Raw genomic sequence first — 19,055 nt, forward strand, 5'->3', positions numbered from 1 at the left:
CCACCAGCCATTCCTCCACCACCACCAGCCATTCCTCCACCACCACCTGCACTTCCACCAATAATAGTAATAGTGGTTCTTTGAGTAGCATATTCAACACATCTTCCATGTTGATCACAATGGCAGGCTTGCAAAGGAACCACCAATGGCTTTTCACAGCTTCTGCCACTGTTGTCAAACACTCTAACTTGGACCTGATGAATGACAAACTTGATATTTGTAGAGTATAGTGCTGCTGAGGTTTCTGTTGAATAAAGGAAGAAACAGAACAGATAATTTATATTAATAATTCTGTTTTGGAGGCTCTTCATTCCAACCCAGTTCATGCTCCTGTGTTAGCATGTTGTCACTTATATTAATTAATAGATTCATTTAAAAGCTGCCCATTAGCATCATGCTCCCTGGGCAGTCTTTACGGTATAAAATAACAAATGACAAATTAAATGACAAATAACAATTAAAATATAATAAATAAACAGAATAAAATCACAATAAAATAATTAAATAAAAATAAAACATACATTAATATAATTAAAAACCCGTGCATTGATATACATAGTCTAGATGGTGCCAAAGATGTGCTGGAAAAGGCAAGTTTTTGTCAGGCTTAAAAAACCCTCGAGAGGAAGGCAGATCTGTGTTAGTCTCTCCATGCTTACTTGACTGCAATAAAGTAACATTTTTATTTCCTGAAACATTTCGCAGTTATATTACTGACTTCTGACTTTGCTTCCTTTATACCCTTTCAGATGGTGCATATAACAGGGTATCAGAAATTCTTGTAAGAACTGGCTGTCAATTAATATAAGTGAGGGAGAGAAGGTGCTATATGTGACTGTGTCGATCAAGGAGAAGTTAGAGGGCAGGAAAAAGCTATTCTACAACAACTTCCTGCCTGGAAAACTCCAGGAGGGGCATGTACAGGGATTAGTAATAACTTTGAGACCAATTTAATTCCTTGATTTTGGCTATTAAGGGACAGTTGTATTTAATTAAGGTTGCTTTATGTGATATTAAATTTATTGAAGTGAATCTTTGTCACAACCAAGACTTTGATATTCATATTGCACTCCTAACTCAGTTCTCAAAGGATTGGGTTGATGCCAGTGGAGTAGATGGAGTAACCAAAAGAATGTAACACTGGAATTTTATACAGAAACAACTGCTGGGTTGCTGAGTGGGCACAGCAGTGAGAGGAGGGAAGGTGAGAGGAGGGAAGCCCACTTGCATGAAGCACCATTCCCATCCATCCGTCCATAATGCAGCAGTGGGAAGTGGACACTCAGCTGTGTGAAAGTGAAGGAGATAGTTAGTTAGCTATACTGGCTCTAAAAGGGGCTGCCCTTCAAGACAATTTGGATACTGCGCTTGGTTCAGAATGGAGCTGCCAGACTGCTGACAGGGAATGGTGGATGAGAACCCATCACACAGGCCCTAGTTAGGCTATACAGGCTACCACTTGAAGTCCAGGCCCGATCAAAGGTATTAACACTAACATATAAAGCTGTAAATGGTTTCAGACCTGTTTATTTAAGGGAATGTCTCCTTCCCTATGAGCCTGCCCAGACCCTTAGATCTGCCATGGAGATCCTTCTCCAAGAGCTGTCCTTGAGAGAGGTGAGGAGGATGGTTAGGAGGAGGAAGGCCTTCTTTGCAATACCGCCCCAATTATGGAGCTCACTCCCCTAGCACTGACGCTTTCTTCATTTCAGCACCAGGCCAACAACCTTTTATTCTCCCAGTTTTTAAATCAAGCTTGTATTTTAATTAGTTGTAGCAAATGTGGGCACTAAGGAGTTTTTAACTATTTTACAGCTGTAATATGGTTTTAATACAAATTTATATTTTTGGCTTTTTATGTAAACTGTCTTGAGATTTTATAATAATCAGATGGCATATAAGAAATTTTGAATGAATGAATGAAGTTTCCCTCACCTATATAACACCCCATACACAACCCAACCCATTGTCTTCATACTGTTTCTCTCTCAATATTCCAACTCCCTCCATTATACTTTAAGGTGGAACATTCACACAATTTATGTTTAGAGTGACATTCCTACACAGCTGTGAAGATGCACATGCAATTACAGGACTTTTAGCATATTTTTTTATTAAAAGCAACCTGAAAAAGCAGCATGACCATTGTGGTGGCGCTGTGACTGTAAAGTCAAAAGGGGGAAACAAAACAGAAACTTTGCAAACTTCTCCTACTTCTCCTGCAATTACAACACTATTCATTGGTCTGTGCACTTGATCACATTATAAACATACTGATAACATAGTATATTCATTAACATCTGCCCACAGAGTAGTAATATCATTTGAGGGAGCAGGGGTGCCTCATATACAAAGGGGGGGGCATGATTAGTAGAGGAATAGCATTGGGAATTGGAAGCATGAACATATTTAGGAAAATGGGCAACCTTTGAACAGTATGGTAAATAATGACATCAACAAACATGTTTGTTGGTACATATAGCGGCTGCCTCTTTGCTACTGAGCCAGCCTCAAGATATCAGTGTATAAAGCCCTAAACAACTTGGGTCCAGGATGCCCAAGAAAATGCCTTATCCCTTATCAACCTTCCTGGTCACTGAAGTCTGGTGGTTTCCCCCAGACTTAAGGCCTGAATGGAGCTCACCAACAGAAAAGCCTTCAGTGTTGTGGGTCCATTTCTATGGAACTCTCTACCTCTGGAGGATAGGAAAGCACCAACACTGTGTGGTTTTGGTGCCTGCTGAAGAATTATTTGTTCCAGGAAGCTTCCTGGCTGACCAGCCACAGTTTTAATACTACCTTGTTCTGATTTCATTATTTTATCAATTTCATCTTTTTATTGTGCATCACTCCAGAATCAGTCTAGCTATAAAGCAGTACACACATGCTGTATATAAAAGAAATACTCACCATTCACTATTCTGATATCCCATGAATTTTCTGGGGAGTGAGCCACTATGGTAAATTTAAAAGGTGGTCCATATGGGTGAGCATCTGGATCTTTAGCTGTGATTATTACAGATGGATTTTTTACACACACTTGTCTAATTTCTTCTGTCACTATTGGGCAGTTATCATTGACATCTTGGACTGTAACTACAATGGTACCAGTGGCTGTCATGAAAGGACTGTCTGTAATAAAGAAGAACTATGTGAAAAAAAATTCAGATGGCTTGTACCACTCAATAATAGAAAATTGCAATGAAAGAGAAAAAAACACATTGAGGTTTAGGTTTAGTTTACAAAATTTAATTCATGCAAGACAGAAAGGTGTCTAGGAAAATCAAAGAACAAATGGTAAGTTTTAGTGGCTGACATGTTACACAGTTTTGAAAGGCTGAATTACTGGTAAGCAAAAATCTACAATTCCATGGCACTCTCAGTTTGAAGGACAGTTTAAAGAGGAAGTCCTTAGGCATTAAGATCTGAAAATAGCATGAACAACTGATTGAAGAAGCATCCTGGGCCAGCTGAGCTACAATGACAGCCTGCTTCCTCATTTGTTTGAACGGGTGGGCATCCCTGTTTTTCAGATTCCACTGCTGTGCTGGGGGATACATGTTTTGTGGCTCCATGCACTCTTTGGAAACTGAGCCAGGAGCGAGTTTGCAGGATGAGAATTTGAACAGAATGCTTGACTGCAGAAGCCTTTGGGGTGATCCATGAGGGTGCTTTTTATTTCAAGGAAGAAAAGAAAGAACTATTTTCTTACCTCTAGTGATAGCTAGTAGCTCTGCTGAGTATACTCCATCAACTACATAGATTGACTCCCGATCAATCACTTGCTTAAAAGTGATCTGGCCAGTTGTTGGGTTGACCTGAAACCAGGCAGCTGGATCACGTCCCATCATATAGCTTTTTGACCAATAGAAATGCTTAGAATTAGTTAAACATGCTGAAATGCTAGCATGCACAATCTTGTTAGTGCAACCCCCCCCCCCAATTTTATTAGCTCAATAATTGTAAGATGAAAATATATGCTCCATGGACATATATACATTCCAATGTTGTTTACATGGAAATAAAATGTCAGTGAGAAACTATATTGATGTGTGAGAACAAAACATCATCCCAGTAAGGGCTGGACTGTACTTCTTTAGACTTTATACTAGGGAGAGCATTCACATTTTGAATGTGCTCCCTCCCTCTCTTTCTTTTTTTTTTAAAGTCCACTGAATGTAGTACATTCAGGAGGGGGGTTTATAGTCTCCGCTATAACACGCAAAAGGTAATGTGGAGTTTATAGATCTCACTGAGGCCGAGAAACTTGAGTTTCCACTATTATTGTCTAATTGGGTTGAAAGAATTCAGATCTTCAGGGCCTAATGAATAATAGATCAAATTACAGAAAGCCAGATTCTGGCTTGAAAGCAGGAGAAATTTCCTGACTGTTAGAGCAGTATGGCAATGGAAGCAATTACCTAGGAAGGATGTGGGCTCTCTCACACTAGAGACATTCAATATGCAACTGGACAGTCATCAGAGAGGGATGGTTTAACTGGGAGTCCCGCAACAGCAGGGGATTGGACCTAATGGCCCTCTGGTCCTTTCCAACCCTACTATTCTATGAATGAATGGCCTTTGCCACAAACATATCTTACCGGACATTGGTTGCAACTCTTCCAGTATCTTGATCAATGGCTTGGAATTTTGCAACCTCGTAAGTCAGGATATCTTTACTTGTTAAGCTTTCAGAAGCAGTAACAGCAATTACAGATGGACTAAATGATGGTCCTTCAGGAACATTGAGCACTTGTACTGAAATTGTGGCAAACTGACTTTGAGATTGAGAAACAACTGAATAGTGGAAAGGGTTGGGGTTTCGTACCCCAATTCTCAGAGGCATGCTTGAAAATTGTTCATAATCAATTCCCTGAAAGAAAGTAATGACACATATCCATTTCACATACCAAAATACACACAAGATATTGTACGCATATTTGTATGAATAGCACATCGAGTCTGTGTTTGTGTATATACATGCGTGTGCATGTATACATGTACACACAAAGAACAATAGTATTACAATTTAAAATATAATAATAAGCAGCATAAATCATTTCATTTTTGTGGATGAGAAGGTAAATCAATTAGCATCTGAGGTGACAAAATAAAGCACAACTCCAAGAATGAGACTCTAAGGATGATGAAAACAACAATGATTTAGAAATATATGTTAATTGTTTCAAAGGTGTGGATACAGATAAAGGTCTTCATCTGGCACTTCAAAGACCACTATGTCTTTATCTATCATATTTTCCTTTCATCACAAAGAACATCTCTACAAGAATATTTCATGCATTTTAAGAACAAGACAAAAGCTGTAAAGCTTTTTAAGTGGCATGTATGAAATCTGTCTCCCCTTGCACTGCAAGGCATCATTCCAATTCCTTCTCACCCACACTTCACTGCTTATGTGTTCCTAAAGCTCTCCTTATTGCTCAAAACCAATATCATCTGAGTCAAATAACTTAGGGAAATCTATAATATGTACACTTTTATGCCACTAAACACCAACCAACCTGGAAAATTCAAGCTACTTATCTAGGCAACAAAGCAAAATTTCCCTAATTTTTCATGCCAACTGTATAGCTTTTCTTCTGGTTAGCTTAACATTATTGCCATCTAATGCTCAGATACTTTCACCAAACTACTCAGGGTGGTGTTCATAGATTTCCCTTTGTTTTCTCCTCATCAGAATCCTACAAATTTGGTTAGTCTGGAAGAGAATGATAGCTGCAAGGCCATCTCTTCATCTTGGTAGCCAAATGAAGATCAGAACTCAGGTCTTCCCATTCCTAGGCGAACATACTAACAGTGCCTACATTTGTGAGTCAGTATGGTATCGAAGAAATCATACGAAGGCATCTCCATCCTGCTGCCCTTCTAATGTATTGGATTGCAACTCTCATCAGTCCTGGTCCGCATGACCAAGTTGGTTAAAGATAATGAGAGATATAGTCCAACATTTATGGAGGTCACCAGGTTGGGGAAGGTTGGTATAGTGGTTAGCAACTCATTACTGATCCTTGGTTGAAGATATGCATCACTTTTAGGCTCGGAATTACATATATACAGAACATATTACAGTCCTCAATCCTATATGCTCTCAGAGTATGAACCTGGGTTCTCTTTGTTCAGGAACCACAATAATTGGTGCACCAGGATAAGCATATGACATTTTTGTCTTGGCCACAAAAGCTATTTGGGGCATCAGTAGGAAAACTGATTGTAGGAGTATCCTAGCTCACAATTTGGGAACTACTGCAGCAGAAAAGCTTGCCTGCCTTGAGCCTGACTTCCTACCTTAAAAACACCTTCTTTACCCAAAGGTGCTCCTGCAGTCTGAGATGAAAATAAAGCCACTAGTCAGGAAAACTTCTTTTTCTTGCTCAGGAGAGGTAACAGAATCTCTCCTTCCCACATACAGACATGGAACTAGATTCTTGTTTTCAGTAGGAATGAAAGAATGTTTGAAATGTATACCTTTACAACTCTCAGGATACCTTCATTAGTTCTTGGGTCAACAGTTATTTCAAAGTTGCCTTGTTCATTTCCAGACAAAAACTCAAATTGTGCAACCCAATTATCTGAAAATTCTTCATCTTCATCAAGTATTTGTATCCTCAGAAGATCTTGACTGAGTGAATTCTCTGATATTGATACTGAATACTAGACAAGAAAGATTAAAGCACAGTGTCCCAGTCAGCTTGAAAACATCTTGGCATAGGATTAAATTTGTAATTTCAAACTGGCTATGAAAACAAGGGATTCACACTACTCATTATTTTGCCCTTACATGGATACAGTTGCTGCACAGAATATGGTTACAAGAAGGATTTGCCACTCAGCAAATCTAGAACTCATTGGAGTCATCTGAATTCCATTTCAAAGTTTGTACGGACTCATATATCATATCAGTTTGCAGGTCTGGTGGGAGGGTTTTTCACATGAAAATTTGTTCATGTTTTCCCTAATACAGGCCTCAATTATTCACATTTTAAAGTATGCAATTTCTTTCATTGTTTAAAGCATGAACACATGCATTTTTCATGTGTAAAAGAACACTTTTTCATGTGTATTTTTTTAAATGCAAGCATTTTGCAATCCATACCTCTGCATCATTTAACTGCTGTTTTCAGTGAAATTCAGGTAAAGTGCATAAAATATTTTGTATTCTTTTTTTTTTCTTTTTGGGAGGGGAAAGAGAAACTATGTGGCTGGATAAACTTGGTTTGTTGGCTTTGCTACTTGGACTTCCAATGACATAAAAATCCACCCCATAAGTATCTCAATTGCCCACAGAATTCAAAGTCAGTTGTGGCTAGTGATGATGCTTTAGTCAATCAATCTTACCGAACTCTGTGAAAAGGTTGGAAAATTATCATTTACATCTTCAACTGCAACGTGACATAAACATTCTGAAGATATTCCATCTGGAGCTCCATCCCTGTCTGTGGCTTTCACAACCAGAGTGTATCTACTATGTTCCTAAATTAATATTGGGGAAGGGGAGGAAACAAAGAAAAAAATGTGGAAATGTTAAAAAGGTCACTTTGGTAAATAACAAAGTATGCTTTGATAAAGTGGAGATTTTTATCTCATCATAAAAAGTGTTTTTCATCATGAAAAGGGTAGGAAATGTGTGTCTCATCTCTGCCCTTTCATTCAAATCAGTTTTGCAGTCTGGTCCTATGTAATATTAGATATGAGTTCCAAATAAACAGGCATAGGATTGTAGCTTTGCATATATGTATTTCTTTCATTTGTCTTTATGTTTCTGCCTGAATAATATTGTTTGTTCTTCCAGAAAATGCACCATTGCTGCCTACTTGTTGATGAGGTTCCAGAAACCTTTCGGCACTCCAGTTGCAGATGTATGCCATTGAAGTACACGGCATTTTCCTAGCACTGAAATTGCAATATTTTTGTAAGTGAAATGACCTTTCAGCTTAAATGACATTTCAAGTATCTTTCCAGTCCTGCTACTGAAAAGAGACAGAATATATCAGACCTGTTGGACAAGTTTAGCTGGGTAGATTCCCTACTATTATAGAGATTAGTCTGGTGGTGACCCACCTCAGAATTAACCATAAGTAGACTCTTCTGGAGAGCAGGGAGTTAGCTTTCTGTTCCACCTTTCCCCAAAAGTAAATTCAGAGATCTGAATAGAAGCAAGCTAAGTCTGTGTGGGAACTGAGTCTGAAAAGGAAACAGAGAGTTGGCATTGCTCTCTGCAAGAAAACTTATTGTGCTCTCAGGTCCTCTAAAAATTTAATGGGAAACAGAAATCTGTTGGAGTGCAGGAACCTTCATCTAATGCTCACCCTGTTTGTGTTAATTAATCTTATTCCACAGAATTCCAGAATGCCCCAGTGCTGTGTTCTCAAAGGAAGATGAATCATGGGTAAACAAAGAAATCCCTTGGAAGTGGGGGATATACACGTAGCAGTATTTTTCTGGGAGAAGCAGCATTTCACAAGGGGTTTGTTTAATGTTTTACCTCTCTGTCAAGGGCATTTGCAATGTGAAGTTCCCCAGTCTCTGTGTTAAGAATAAACCTGGGCTGGCCTCCGGGAGTCTGACTCACAATCTTGTAAGCAATTTTGGAATTCAAATTATTTGGTTCATCTGCATCAATAGCAGTTATTTTCATCACCAGGGTGTCTGCAAAAAACGAAAAAAACACTCAGAGGTAGTAAAGCACCCCACCATCACCATGAAAAGCTGCACTTCAGTTTGTGAAACCCAGATTTAACTCTTTTAAAAAATATAACTCTTTTTTAAAACTAAGAACCTTTCTATTCTATTTTAAAAAGCTAAGAATAGAAAGCATTTTAACTTTTTTCTAAAATTCTCTGAAGTAAATACATAAAATATATGGTAAGCATAAAGCATAAGGTGAATTTCATATAATTTCCTCAGTCTACAGTACTGTGATTTACTTCAATGGAATTGTTATAATTCTATGAAAAGCAATTTCTCTAAAGAGACCAATGCGTAGATGGTTGAAGTATATGCTTGTGTTTAGGTCTCCCATGCCTCACTCCATATTTAAAGGCAGGAAGACACTATGGGTGCACTTGAAATTCTGTCAAATAATCTGGTAATACATTTTCCTTTATCTTGTTTCTCTAAATTTCAGAGATGTTTACAGACAAATCCTAAGAGGGGTGGGTAGATTTTACGGCACAGAAACTGCCATTTCCTTAACCCTGTTGGCTCACACAGAAGGCTTTGAGAGATTTTTCCCTGCCCCTCCACCCAGCCTTCTAAGACAGTTTTTCTGCAGTACATTAATGGAAGAGATACACCTACATCATGGCTGATTTACCTTTCTGACCTTTCAGTGGTGGGGGTACGCTGGAAAACTGATGGATCCAATAGATCAAGACCTGCCTGAACCCTTCTGGGATGTCCCATGTTCAACCCTACCTCCAGGTGGTATATGTCATCCCTGCCTACAGAAAGGAAGGTTTGTAGCATCCAGTTGCCCCTCTTCTGCTCTTCCAAGAACTCAGAATTTCTCTTTTAATCAAAGCTATTTTAATATATTAAATATATTTGGATATTACCCTTCATTTTCTGCTATCTTTTTAAATAATATTTTTAAAAGGATTGAATATAATAAAGTGTTCATACATTTTAAAAAATGATGTGTTACAAAAGTTGTTCTTGAAATATTATTAATTAATCATATTTTATGAAGGTGTATGCTTTCCATTTTATTGATTTGATTTGTAATGTGATTTTCTATCAAGAATAACATTTATTCTAAACCAATAAACTGTCATAAAAATATTGCCCCTTTCATTAAGGTGATAGGCATTTATCCATTTACCTACCAGTTCTAACATATTTTCATAAGGGCCCTCTCTCTAGGAGCAAACATGGCAAACATCTGGCAGTATATGGACTCTCTACAAGGAACAGAGAGCAAGGTTTTAAAAAACCGGAGAGACAGGTAGACTTAGGGTCTGAGAGCCAGAATAGTTCTCAGTGTTGCTCTCACCTTAATCTGAGAGTCAGTGTTGTGTAGTGATTAAGAATGTAGGACTGGAACTCAGGCAATCTGGGTTCTAGTTCCCATTCTGCCATGGAGCTAATTGGGTGACTTTGGGCCAGTCACAGACTCTCAGCCCAACCTACCTCACAGATTGTTGTTGTGGGATAAGATTGAGAGCAGCAGGAGGAGAATGATGCAAGCCACTTTGAGTTCTTTGTAAGAAAAAAGGTGGGGTATAAATCTAATAAATGAATAATCTGGGTTGTTTGGGAGCATGCTGGCTTGTAACTGATTGCCCATTTCCTGTTTTTTTAAAAAACCAGGAACACCCCATTCTCTGCAAGGTGACACAGGACAAGCTTGCCTGGAACCAGCTCGCTGCTGTTGTTGTTGTTAAAATGAGCTTGTAAATGCAATTGTCTTTATTATCTATCTTGATCCTTTTTAAAATGATGAATAATATGATGAATTTTTTTCACCTGGTTTATAAGAGGACCTCTGATTTCTGCTTTGCTATTTTTGGTTTCAAGTTTCATTATATGCTGGTATATCTTGGCAGAGCCTTGCTCCTTCCCCCACACCATGCTAGTTGCATGGTACAGAGAGGATCTCTGAAGTTAGAACCCCAGCTCTGGATTCAGAATGGGGGTGCTCTGAATGCTCCTGTGCCCCAAGCAATGTCGGGAGGCCATAGTAATGTGCCATAAAATGGGCTTTTATGTATAAAATTGGATAAAGTTGTAGCCTAAAATAGTAATTCATCCTCACCTAGGTTTCTATTTATTATTAGTTGTCATATTTATATACAACCTTTTTCCTTCCAAGAAACTCAGGTTGGCTTATATAATGTTCCTCCTGCTCTCAATTTTATCCTCACAACAACTACCCTGTAAGATAGGTTGAAACTACCCATAAACACAGTTACATATACTCTTTTCTTTAATTGCAGCTACACTAGAAATGGCACCAGTGTACTCACTCTCCATGCTGCTCTCTATTATTGAGCCTGAGAACGTGGTTTGTGTAAATACTGGTGCATTGTCATTGATATCCAGAACCCGGACTCGGAGATCAAGAGGTGTTTCCACTGATTTTCCAGTCAAAACATTGATAGCATGGCACTTAATCTGTATTAAAAAGAAAAACAAAAGCATTATAAAGATTTGGCATCCATTCAATACACAAAACATAGAAACAGAGTGAGTCAGAAGGGGTCTCCCTGGCCATCTAGTCTGACCCCCAGCTCCAGGTGGTTCCACTCATGACATGCCTACCATGTGCATGTCCAGTCTACCCTCACGGATGGGGTTTCAATCTCCTCCCATGGGTGAAAGCTATTTGCTTCTTAAAAAGCTATTTGCTTTCTTTATTTTATTTATAAATATTGCATGAATGGTTGCTATTATTCTTTTTAAAATATTGTCAAAATATTTCCTGATTTTACTCACAAGTTCAAGGCCACAAAAAGTGGTCAGTATTAAAATGATAAAAAGAGTAAAAGCTGCAGTATAAATAATAAAACACTCCTTTATAGCAATACAAACACCTGCCCATGTTACAGAACCATAATCATTAGAATGCCACAGCAGAGAAAAAAATAGCAGCAAGATGAAAGCCTGCGTCACCAAAATCTTTCTATAAAGTGGTGTTCTCACTGTATGGCAGAATACCATTTGAGAGGGGTGCCAGAGCATGTGTGCAGCTGCTGAAGAGGTCTTCTTTCTAGTTTTCACCAGTTCTGCATCACCTGTAGATGACCTTAGTAAATGGGCAACCTCCAATGGGGAAGGTGCCTTCCCTATATTGTAGCTGTCAATGGTAAAGGCAAAGGAGAATATATTTGGCATATAGTTAGTACTTACAATAAACACAGGATTCTCTTCTCGATCTACTATTTTTGTTATATTAATTTCACCAGTCTTTTGATTTATTACAAACACTCCAATGGGATGCTGATCAATCCCTACTCCACTTATTTTATATATGATTGGTTGCGTTTCTTCACAGTCAGATCGGATCTGCAACAGAAAGCAAAACAAAATTTATTTTCCAAATAATTATTCAGGCGCTTACCATAACATTAAGTGGCCCTTCTACGATCATCGAGCAATTCTGATCTAGTTAATGACAATCACGGGAATGGTATCATCTGTGATTTAGCATCACTTACCAAAAACAGAAGCAAAGCACTCCAGAGCCTCATGAACTTACTGCTACATGCATTAACATCCAGGGCAGATATTTCTGTGGCTGTCTGATTCATAGAGAGAACTTTCTGAGTAGCTTCACTTCTCCTTTTTCAATGCTTGTGTGATACCTTATAAATGTCTGTATTGCAGAGCATACAGGTGGATCATGATGTGGGGGGAAACAACCCATAAAGCTACTCCCATAGAGTGTGGCCACTCTATACCTACAAATGTACAGTATGTACAGTATCCTAAGCTAATTGGAGATTTTTTTTGACTAATCAAACTCTGAAAATAGGACCATAGCACTGAAGGTGGCATGTGAGAGGTCTCCATTGCCCTGGCTTAATAGATCACAGTGTAGTATTCAGTGTTAGTTTAACATGGAACAGACCAGTTTGAATTATGTGAGGTTAGTCATGATTAAGTGGTCCCATTCATTTATGCTGTTCTGTTCTATGTAAGGATATCATTGGATGTTAATAATGGTTTATTTAACCAAAATTGTTAAATCCAAATGACCTCTGTGCTTGAACAAAGAATCTCCTTTTGTGAACCTCTATTTCTGAAATCAATTATTTCTGCTGCTGCTGTAAATGTCTTGCCATTTTGTGAACTATCTGCTTGCCTGTAACACAAAGTGGTGGAGAATCTATCCTTCCTCCCACCTCAGCATAGCTAGCTGATTTGTGAATCTTTACTTTCCCTTTTTAATGTTTGATGTTTAGGTGTTGAAGACTGTGTGTGCTCCCTCTTTGTCATGCTAGCTTGCACACAAAGCTGTGCTGCTTTCCTTCTGCAGCAAGGCATCCAGTCCATCAACTGGGTAGTGATGAGGTATCACCAAGGCATTGCATGGAGACTTACAAAAGGATTTCAGCAGGAAGGTCTAGATGGGGTTAAAATTCCCAGTGGATTCCCCTGTGCCTGACAGACACTTTATAACCCAGTTGAGCACCTCACTCTCTAAGCCAAGGGATTGCAACCTACAGCCTGAGGGCCACATGCATCCACATGGCCTTTACTGAGGCTCTGAAGTTGATTTCACCACAGCCGGCACCCTCCATTCCCTCCCCACACAGAACCTCTTCCTGTGCTTCTGCTTGTTGCAAGGAAAGAACACTGTACAAGTGTGCATGTGTATGAATGTGCATGTCTGTATGCATGTGTTTGTACATGTGCAGACCCCTGACCCTAAAGTCAGAATCACTTGAGACTCTTGGGGCTAAGAAAGTTGTGCACTCCAATCCAATCAGTACAATATGCTGATGCCTTTCAAACATACTGCAAAAGATGGTTCACCAGAAAAACCACAATGCCATCTTCTGCAGACATTGCTTCTCAAGTGTCAATGTGTGGGGGAAGACTGTGAAGAAGATTCCCTAGAAGCAAGGGAAAGGCCCTCTGCAATGTTTAGAGGCACTGTCAATTATTACCTCACATTGTTCAAGACTCAGTCCTAATGAAGAAAATGGATTCCAGTGCTGAACCTCATCAGAAACTGAGTGTTAGCAAATTCTCTATCATTTATTCTTACTGTGGCATTTCAACACAAAGGGCAAAAAGGAAGGAAAAGAAAAATGCAGGTTCATAAATTTGACTATATTATGTCCAGTTCATGCACAAATACACAAATACAACTTTCTCAGAATTGCTATGTTATTTGATTTTGGTTTATACCTCATACAATGCTAGACAACAAATTTCCCATCACAGCAAAATACTCAACCCTTGGAGCAACAGTACTTTTAGGAAAAGGTTATCTGATTATCAAAATTTATTAGAATTTTGCTGTCATTTTCACATGTTAGGTTTTGGATTCCTTGAGCCCAGTGAACTTCAACATTTTTTTCTTCAGTATGCTGAAGGATTCTTATATTTGCTGGACCATTCTGGGAGTTGTAGACACCCCCGCCCCGCTTTTTTTTTTAAGCAGGCATAGGATTTCATTTTTAGAGATGCATTAGTTGAAACTTACCCTGGCAATTGGATTTCTCTTTGAATTATCTTCTCCTTCCCTACAGGCTGCAGCAAATTTAATCCATTCTCGTTTCTGCCTCCGATATGTTTTCCATCTCCCCAGACCTTTTTCATCCCATTCTTTTACCTTGAATGAAAAGCATCTTATCATAACTATGATGAATGGAGTGCTATTTGGAACAACTATTTTGAATATTAAATATTATAGGCATTGCTCCATGTAAAGGGTTAGCATCCAAGCAAGACACTGACTGAATTTCTCTAATGTCACAGGGTGCTTGAGAATATTCAGAGATGTTTGAGAGGGAATGGTCCAGCCAGGGAATCCTGCAGACTAGTGCCATTGTGAAGGTGAGGAGTAAGCAGAGGATTAGGCGAGATGGCTGCACTACTACTTTGAAAGTCTGTGTACTATAGAGGGACCAGGGGGCCTGGAACCAGGTAAACTACATACTGGGAAATTAGAGGTATAGGTGTGGGAAGGAGCTCCACATAGACTAGAGACAGACAAGCTGGGATCACTGGAGAGACAGGAAGTTCAGGCTAGTACTCTGAAGGAGACAGGAGGATGTGTGAAAACAAGGCCCCTATGGAGGAAAAGCTGTGTACTGATTAAAGACTGTGTGTGAATAAGTTACCTCAACATGAAAAGTACCAGTGCTGAACTCCAAGAACACCTAGAAAAAGAGCAAAAAGAACTGAGTTAGGCACAGTGCTCTCTTAATTCCCTATCACCACTAATATGAATAAATAAGTTTAATATGAAATAATAAACTTCATTCATATTAAAGGTAAAGTATTTGCCTAATTCATCTGCAGACACATGCAACTTGTGCTACAGTTCTTTGGACAAATTTTTGAGTCATGCTGCCATTGAATTCAGTTGCAATGTGCAGCGGAGAGTAGAGGTCCTTCTTGACTGACAAACCACTCTCCAAATGCAACGGACCTTCAGAAACCAATTTCAAAACATCATAAAAAGATACAATTGCAACAGGAAATCAGAACAGGTGTGTACTTGGTGGTAGAACCCTTTTCAGAAAGTACAAATATGAAAGTCAAGCAAAATAATGTTTAACCCATTTCATAAAACTTAGACTGGCTTGATGAGAATGTCGTCATTTAAGCACCTGCATGTGGTGATTTTGCAATATGAGAAAGATGATTTAATTATTAACTCTTGTGCTTTCTTAAAAACTGCTTTATATTGTCTTCTTTTATAGTCACTTCAATTAGGTTGGCAGCTATGATGTGATGGGAGTTGGATGAGATGGTGAGAATTAAGGCAGGTTATAATTATCTTACACCCCCATCGTTTCCTCTATGTTAAATTTTAGATTGTAAAGGACCTGTCCTCTTGGACTTTGTAAAGAGCCATTCATGCTGGTACGTAGCTATATGAGCACAGCTGCTTCTCAATTTATCCAAAAGCCTAGACTAGATGCACCAGTTGCTTCTGTGCCTTTAAAAGCAGCAAGCAGTTCATAGCAAGAAAGATATGGGGTGGAGATACGCACAGGCAACTTCACCATGATCACGACAGAAATCATCCTTGCCATCAGCCCTGGAAGGAAGCACTCATTAGTGCCAATGAGAGTTTCCCTCCAAGGCTATTAGCTGAAAAGAAGAGAGATTATCATTTGGAGGATGGTAAACTGTGGTGCTGACACAAATTTCCCATCTGTAGCATTAAAAATGATATATAGAGATGCAAGAAGTGAAGCATTCAGCATCATGCCATAAGCTGTACGTTTAAATCCTGTTATTTTAATTAATGATCTATAGGAATGTGTTCAGGTTTCTCCCTGATGTATTTTGCCCAGATATTGCTATTTTAATTCCATAGCATGCAAACAATACAAATGGCAATGCCCCCCACCACCATCTTTATTTTCTTTTGGGGTTTCCAACTACTGTCATTCTATCTGTTTCTGTAGTTTAGGGGTGAAAGCTGAAACTTATGTAGTAAAAACTGAGGAAAAGCAAGATTTGCAAAACTACAACAAATATGTAGAGAAGACCCGCCTAAGAGGGGAGGGGAAGGACTGAACCCAGTGTGCTTAGTGGCCACAGAACCTTGAGTGTCTGGTGGTGGGAAGGTATGGAATGGAATGGAGAGGTAGACTAAGGCACGGCTGACCGACTGGAATTGTGAACAGAAGCTCACCAGCATAGCTTATCTGAAGTATATTGTGGTTGAAGGTCTTACCTGGCAGCAACTAAACAACATTTAATTATAGCTGAAAATCATTATTAAGCACAGCACTTACCCCAACAGACTATAAAAGCTAAAATAAATTTTGGATAGCTATCTTATGCATGTACTTGATCCACTAAAGTGAATTGGGCTGCCTGGGACCCAACACATGGTTTCTACATTGGAACAAAGGGTTTTGATTCTAATAACTACCCTTCTCCTTAGCACGGAAGAGAACATGGACAAATAACCAATGGAAAGTCTGCAGGCAGCTATTTCATCTCCTGTATTATGTATTCACTCCCATGTTCACCACCATGAAGCACAGCTGAATTCTGGAAAGTAATTTCTGTATATTCCCAGGTGTATAGCCTTCAGCTCTTTATAGGAAGGGAGGGATACAATGTACTGAATGACTAAGACTGCAATCCTAAACACAGTACCAGTGAGTATGTCCCACTGAACACAATGGCATTTACTTCTGATATTCTGATTCAGTCCATAACTTCACATACTCTTGACTGGCTAGGACTATAGGCCAAAATTTCTCTTTCTCTCTCTCTCAATCTATTTATTTATTTAAAACTTTTATATGCTGTCCTTGATGTATAACATCTTAGGATGGCTCACAACAATTAAAAACAAAGTCCAATAAAACAATCAGTATCACAGTATAATATAATAACACAATATATAACTAATACAAATAAATCAAATCAAAAGTGACTGTTAAAACCATTAAAATACTAATTTTTAAAATAATGCTTCAATAAAATGGTTTTGACCTGGCACTGAAAAGAGTATAGGCTCAGCGCCAGTCAAACCATTCTGGGGAGCACATTCCACAGTCTGGGTGCCACTGCAGAGAAGTCCCTCCTCCGAGTGGACATCCTCTTTACCTCCTTCAGGGAGGGTTCTTGGAGCCGGGCCTTTCCTGCAGATCTTAAGGGGCATGAGGGCGTAAGGAAGGAGATGTTCCTTCAGGTATCCTGGTCCCAAGCCGTTTAGGGCTTTATAGGTCAAAACCAGCACCCTGAATTGGGCCCAGACTTCAACTGGAAGCCAGTGGAGCTGGTAGAGGACCAATGTTATGTGAGAATAATGACTGGTCCCCATCAGCAGCCTGGCAGCTTATTCTGTACCAGCTGAAGTATCTGGACCGTTTTCAAGGGCAGCCCATGTAGAGCATGTTACAATAATTTAGGGGACAAAATAGAGCCCTGCGGAACCCCATGACAAAGCTGCCATGGTGCAGAGCTATAGTCCCCCAGCACCACTTTCTGGAATTGGCCGGCCAGATAGGAGTGGAACCACTGCCATGCAAAGCCTTCTACTCCTAAATCGGCCAGCCTATCCAGAAGGATACCATGGTTGATGGTATCAAATGCTGCTGAGAAGTCCAGGAGATCCAACAGGGACGCACTCCGCCTGTCCCTCTCCCTGTATAGGTTATCGTACAGTGTGACCAAAGCAGATTCAGTACCATAACTGGGTCTGAAGCCAGACTGAAATGGGTCCAGATAATCCGTTTCATCCAAGAGTGTCTGGAGTTGTCCCGCCACCACCTGCTTGCATGCCTTGTCCAAAAAAGGGAATGTTGGCCACTGGTCTAAAGTTGGTGCCCACCTCTGGGTCCAGGGATGCCTTCTTTAGGATTACCTGAGGACTACAAATGGCCAACTCCTGCTTATCTCCTCAGAAGTAAATCCCACTGAATTTAGTGGAGCTTACTCCTAGGTCAGCCTTCTGTAACCTTGTGCCCTCCAATTGTTCTGGACAACAACTCCCAGCTGATTTTTGGCCATGCTGATAGGAATTGACATCCAAAACATCTGGGGGACATCAGGCTGATGGAGCCTGGGTTATCAGACAGCAGCTGAAATGAGGTACTTAGAATCAACTCTATCCAGAACCTAGCTAATCTGGAAATATTTTGCATCCTGATCACCACTCCACTCTACATATTACAGAATATAAAGGTTTCTACTAGCTTCCTTCTTAAGGACTTAGATGCCAGCCCAGGGCCACTGGAAACAATGGGGACAAATTGACTACAGCTAAGAATTTCAGTTAGCTAGGTACTGGTTAAGCAAATAAAAGTTTCTTCTTACACAGAACTGGCTCAATTCCTTATAACTGCAGCCAATTGACAACAACCATAAGTTTTTCAAAATTGGAAAATAATGTAAGATATTCAACAGTTTTCATACACAGAAGCACTGAAGAAGCTTATGGGTACTCAGGCACATCTTAGGTACCAGTGAACAAAACAAGAAATGTTTCACCTACAAGATGGATATGGCTTGCATTTGGCAATCATTGTCCTAGTCAAAAATTAAGCATGTGGTTTTTCCTCACTACCCCATGAAAAAGTTCCCAGCTGCACTTCCAATGCATTTCTATTTTAGTTCCAGCAGCATGAAGGGAGCCTGTTATACAGCCTTCCCCAACCTGTTTCCACCCATCTGTGTTGGACCTTCATAACCTCCCAGCCAGCAGGCTTTATTTGGGACTAAAATAAATAAAATAAAACAAAATTATAGTCCTTACTGATTCTGCCACCAGAGTAACACTGTGGCACAATTAACCAGTGCTCTTGTTTTAAAGATAGGACAGGGAGGCTGAGAGACTGCAGCTTTCTTAAAAGGCATTGGCTCCTTCTTCAAAGACAATGTGATAGGTG

At 39.5% G+C, this 19,055-nt stretch overlaps 1 protein-coding gene across 1 annotated transcript in view; it reads right to left on the reverse strand.

Annotated features, from left to right (window-relative positions):
- The window catches only part of LOC123020528 (desmoglein-1-like), a 23,223-nt gene extending 7,516 nt beyond the window's left edge, over positions 1 to 15,707 (reverse strand). Inside the window, exons 1-12 of the mRNA XM_044424356.1 lie at positions 15,693 to 15,707; positions 14,814 to 14,852; positions 14,174 to 14,302; positions 11,869 to 12,024; positions 10,986 to 11,133; positions 8,504 to 8,667; positions 7,357 to 7,491; positions 6,487 to 6,672; positions 4,602 to 4,873; positions 3,713 to 3,855; positions 2,911 to 3,132; positions 5 to 244 (exon numbers count right to left, since the gene is read on the reverse strand). Coding sequence (XP_044280291.1) covers positions 5 to 244; positions 2,911 to 3,132; positions 3,713 to 3,855; positions 4,602 to 4,873; positions 6,487 to 6,672; positions 7,357 to 7,491; positions 8,504 to 8,667; positions 10,986 to 11,133; positions 11,869 to 12,024; positions 14,174 to 14,302; positions 14,814 to 14,852; positions 15,693 to 15,707 — 1,849 coding nt within the window. The remainder of the gene's footprint in view (positions 1 to 4; positions 245 to 2,910; positions 3,133 to 3,712; positions 3,856 to 4,601; positions 4,874 to 6,486; positions 6,673 to 7,356; positions 7,492 to 8,503; positions 8,668 to 10,985; positions 11,134 to 11,868; positions 12,025 to 14,173; positions 14,303 to 14,813; positions 14,853 to 15,692) is intronic.
- Between the last annotated feature and the right edge of the window lie 3,348 nt (positions 15,708 to 19,055).

Source organism: Varanus komodoensis, unplaced genomic scaffold (genome assembly GCF_004798865.1).
Source record: "Varanus komodoensis strain SLA01 unplaced genomic scaffold, ASM479886v1 scaffold14_1, whole genome shotgun sequence".
Classification (NCBI taxonomy): domain Eukaryota; kingdom Metazoa; phylum Chordata; class Lepidosauria; order Squamata; family Varanidae; genus Varanus; species Varanus komodoensis.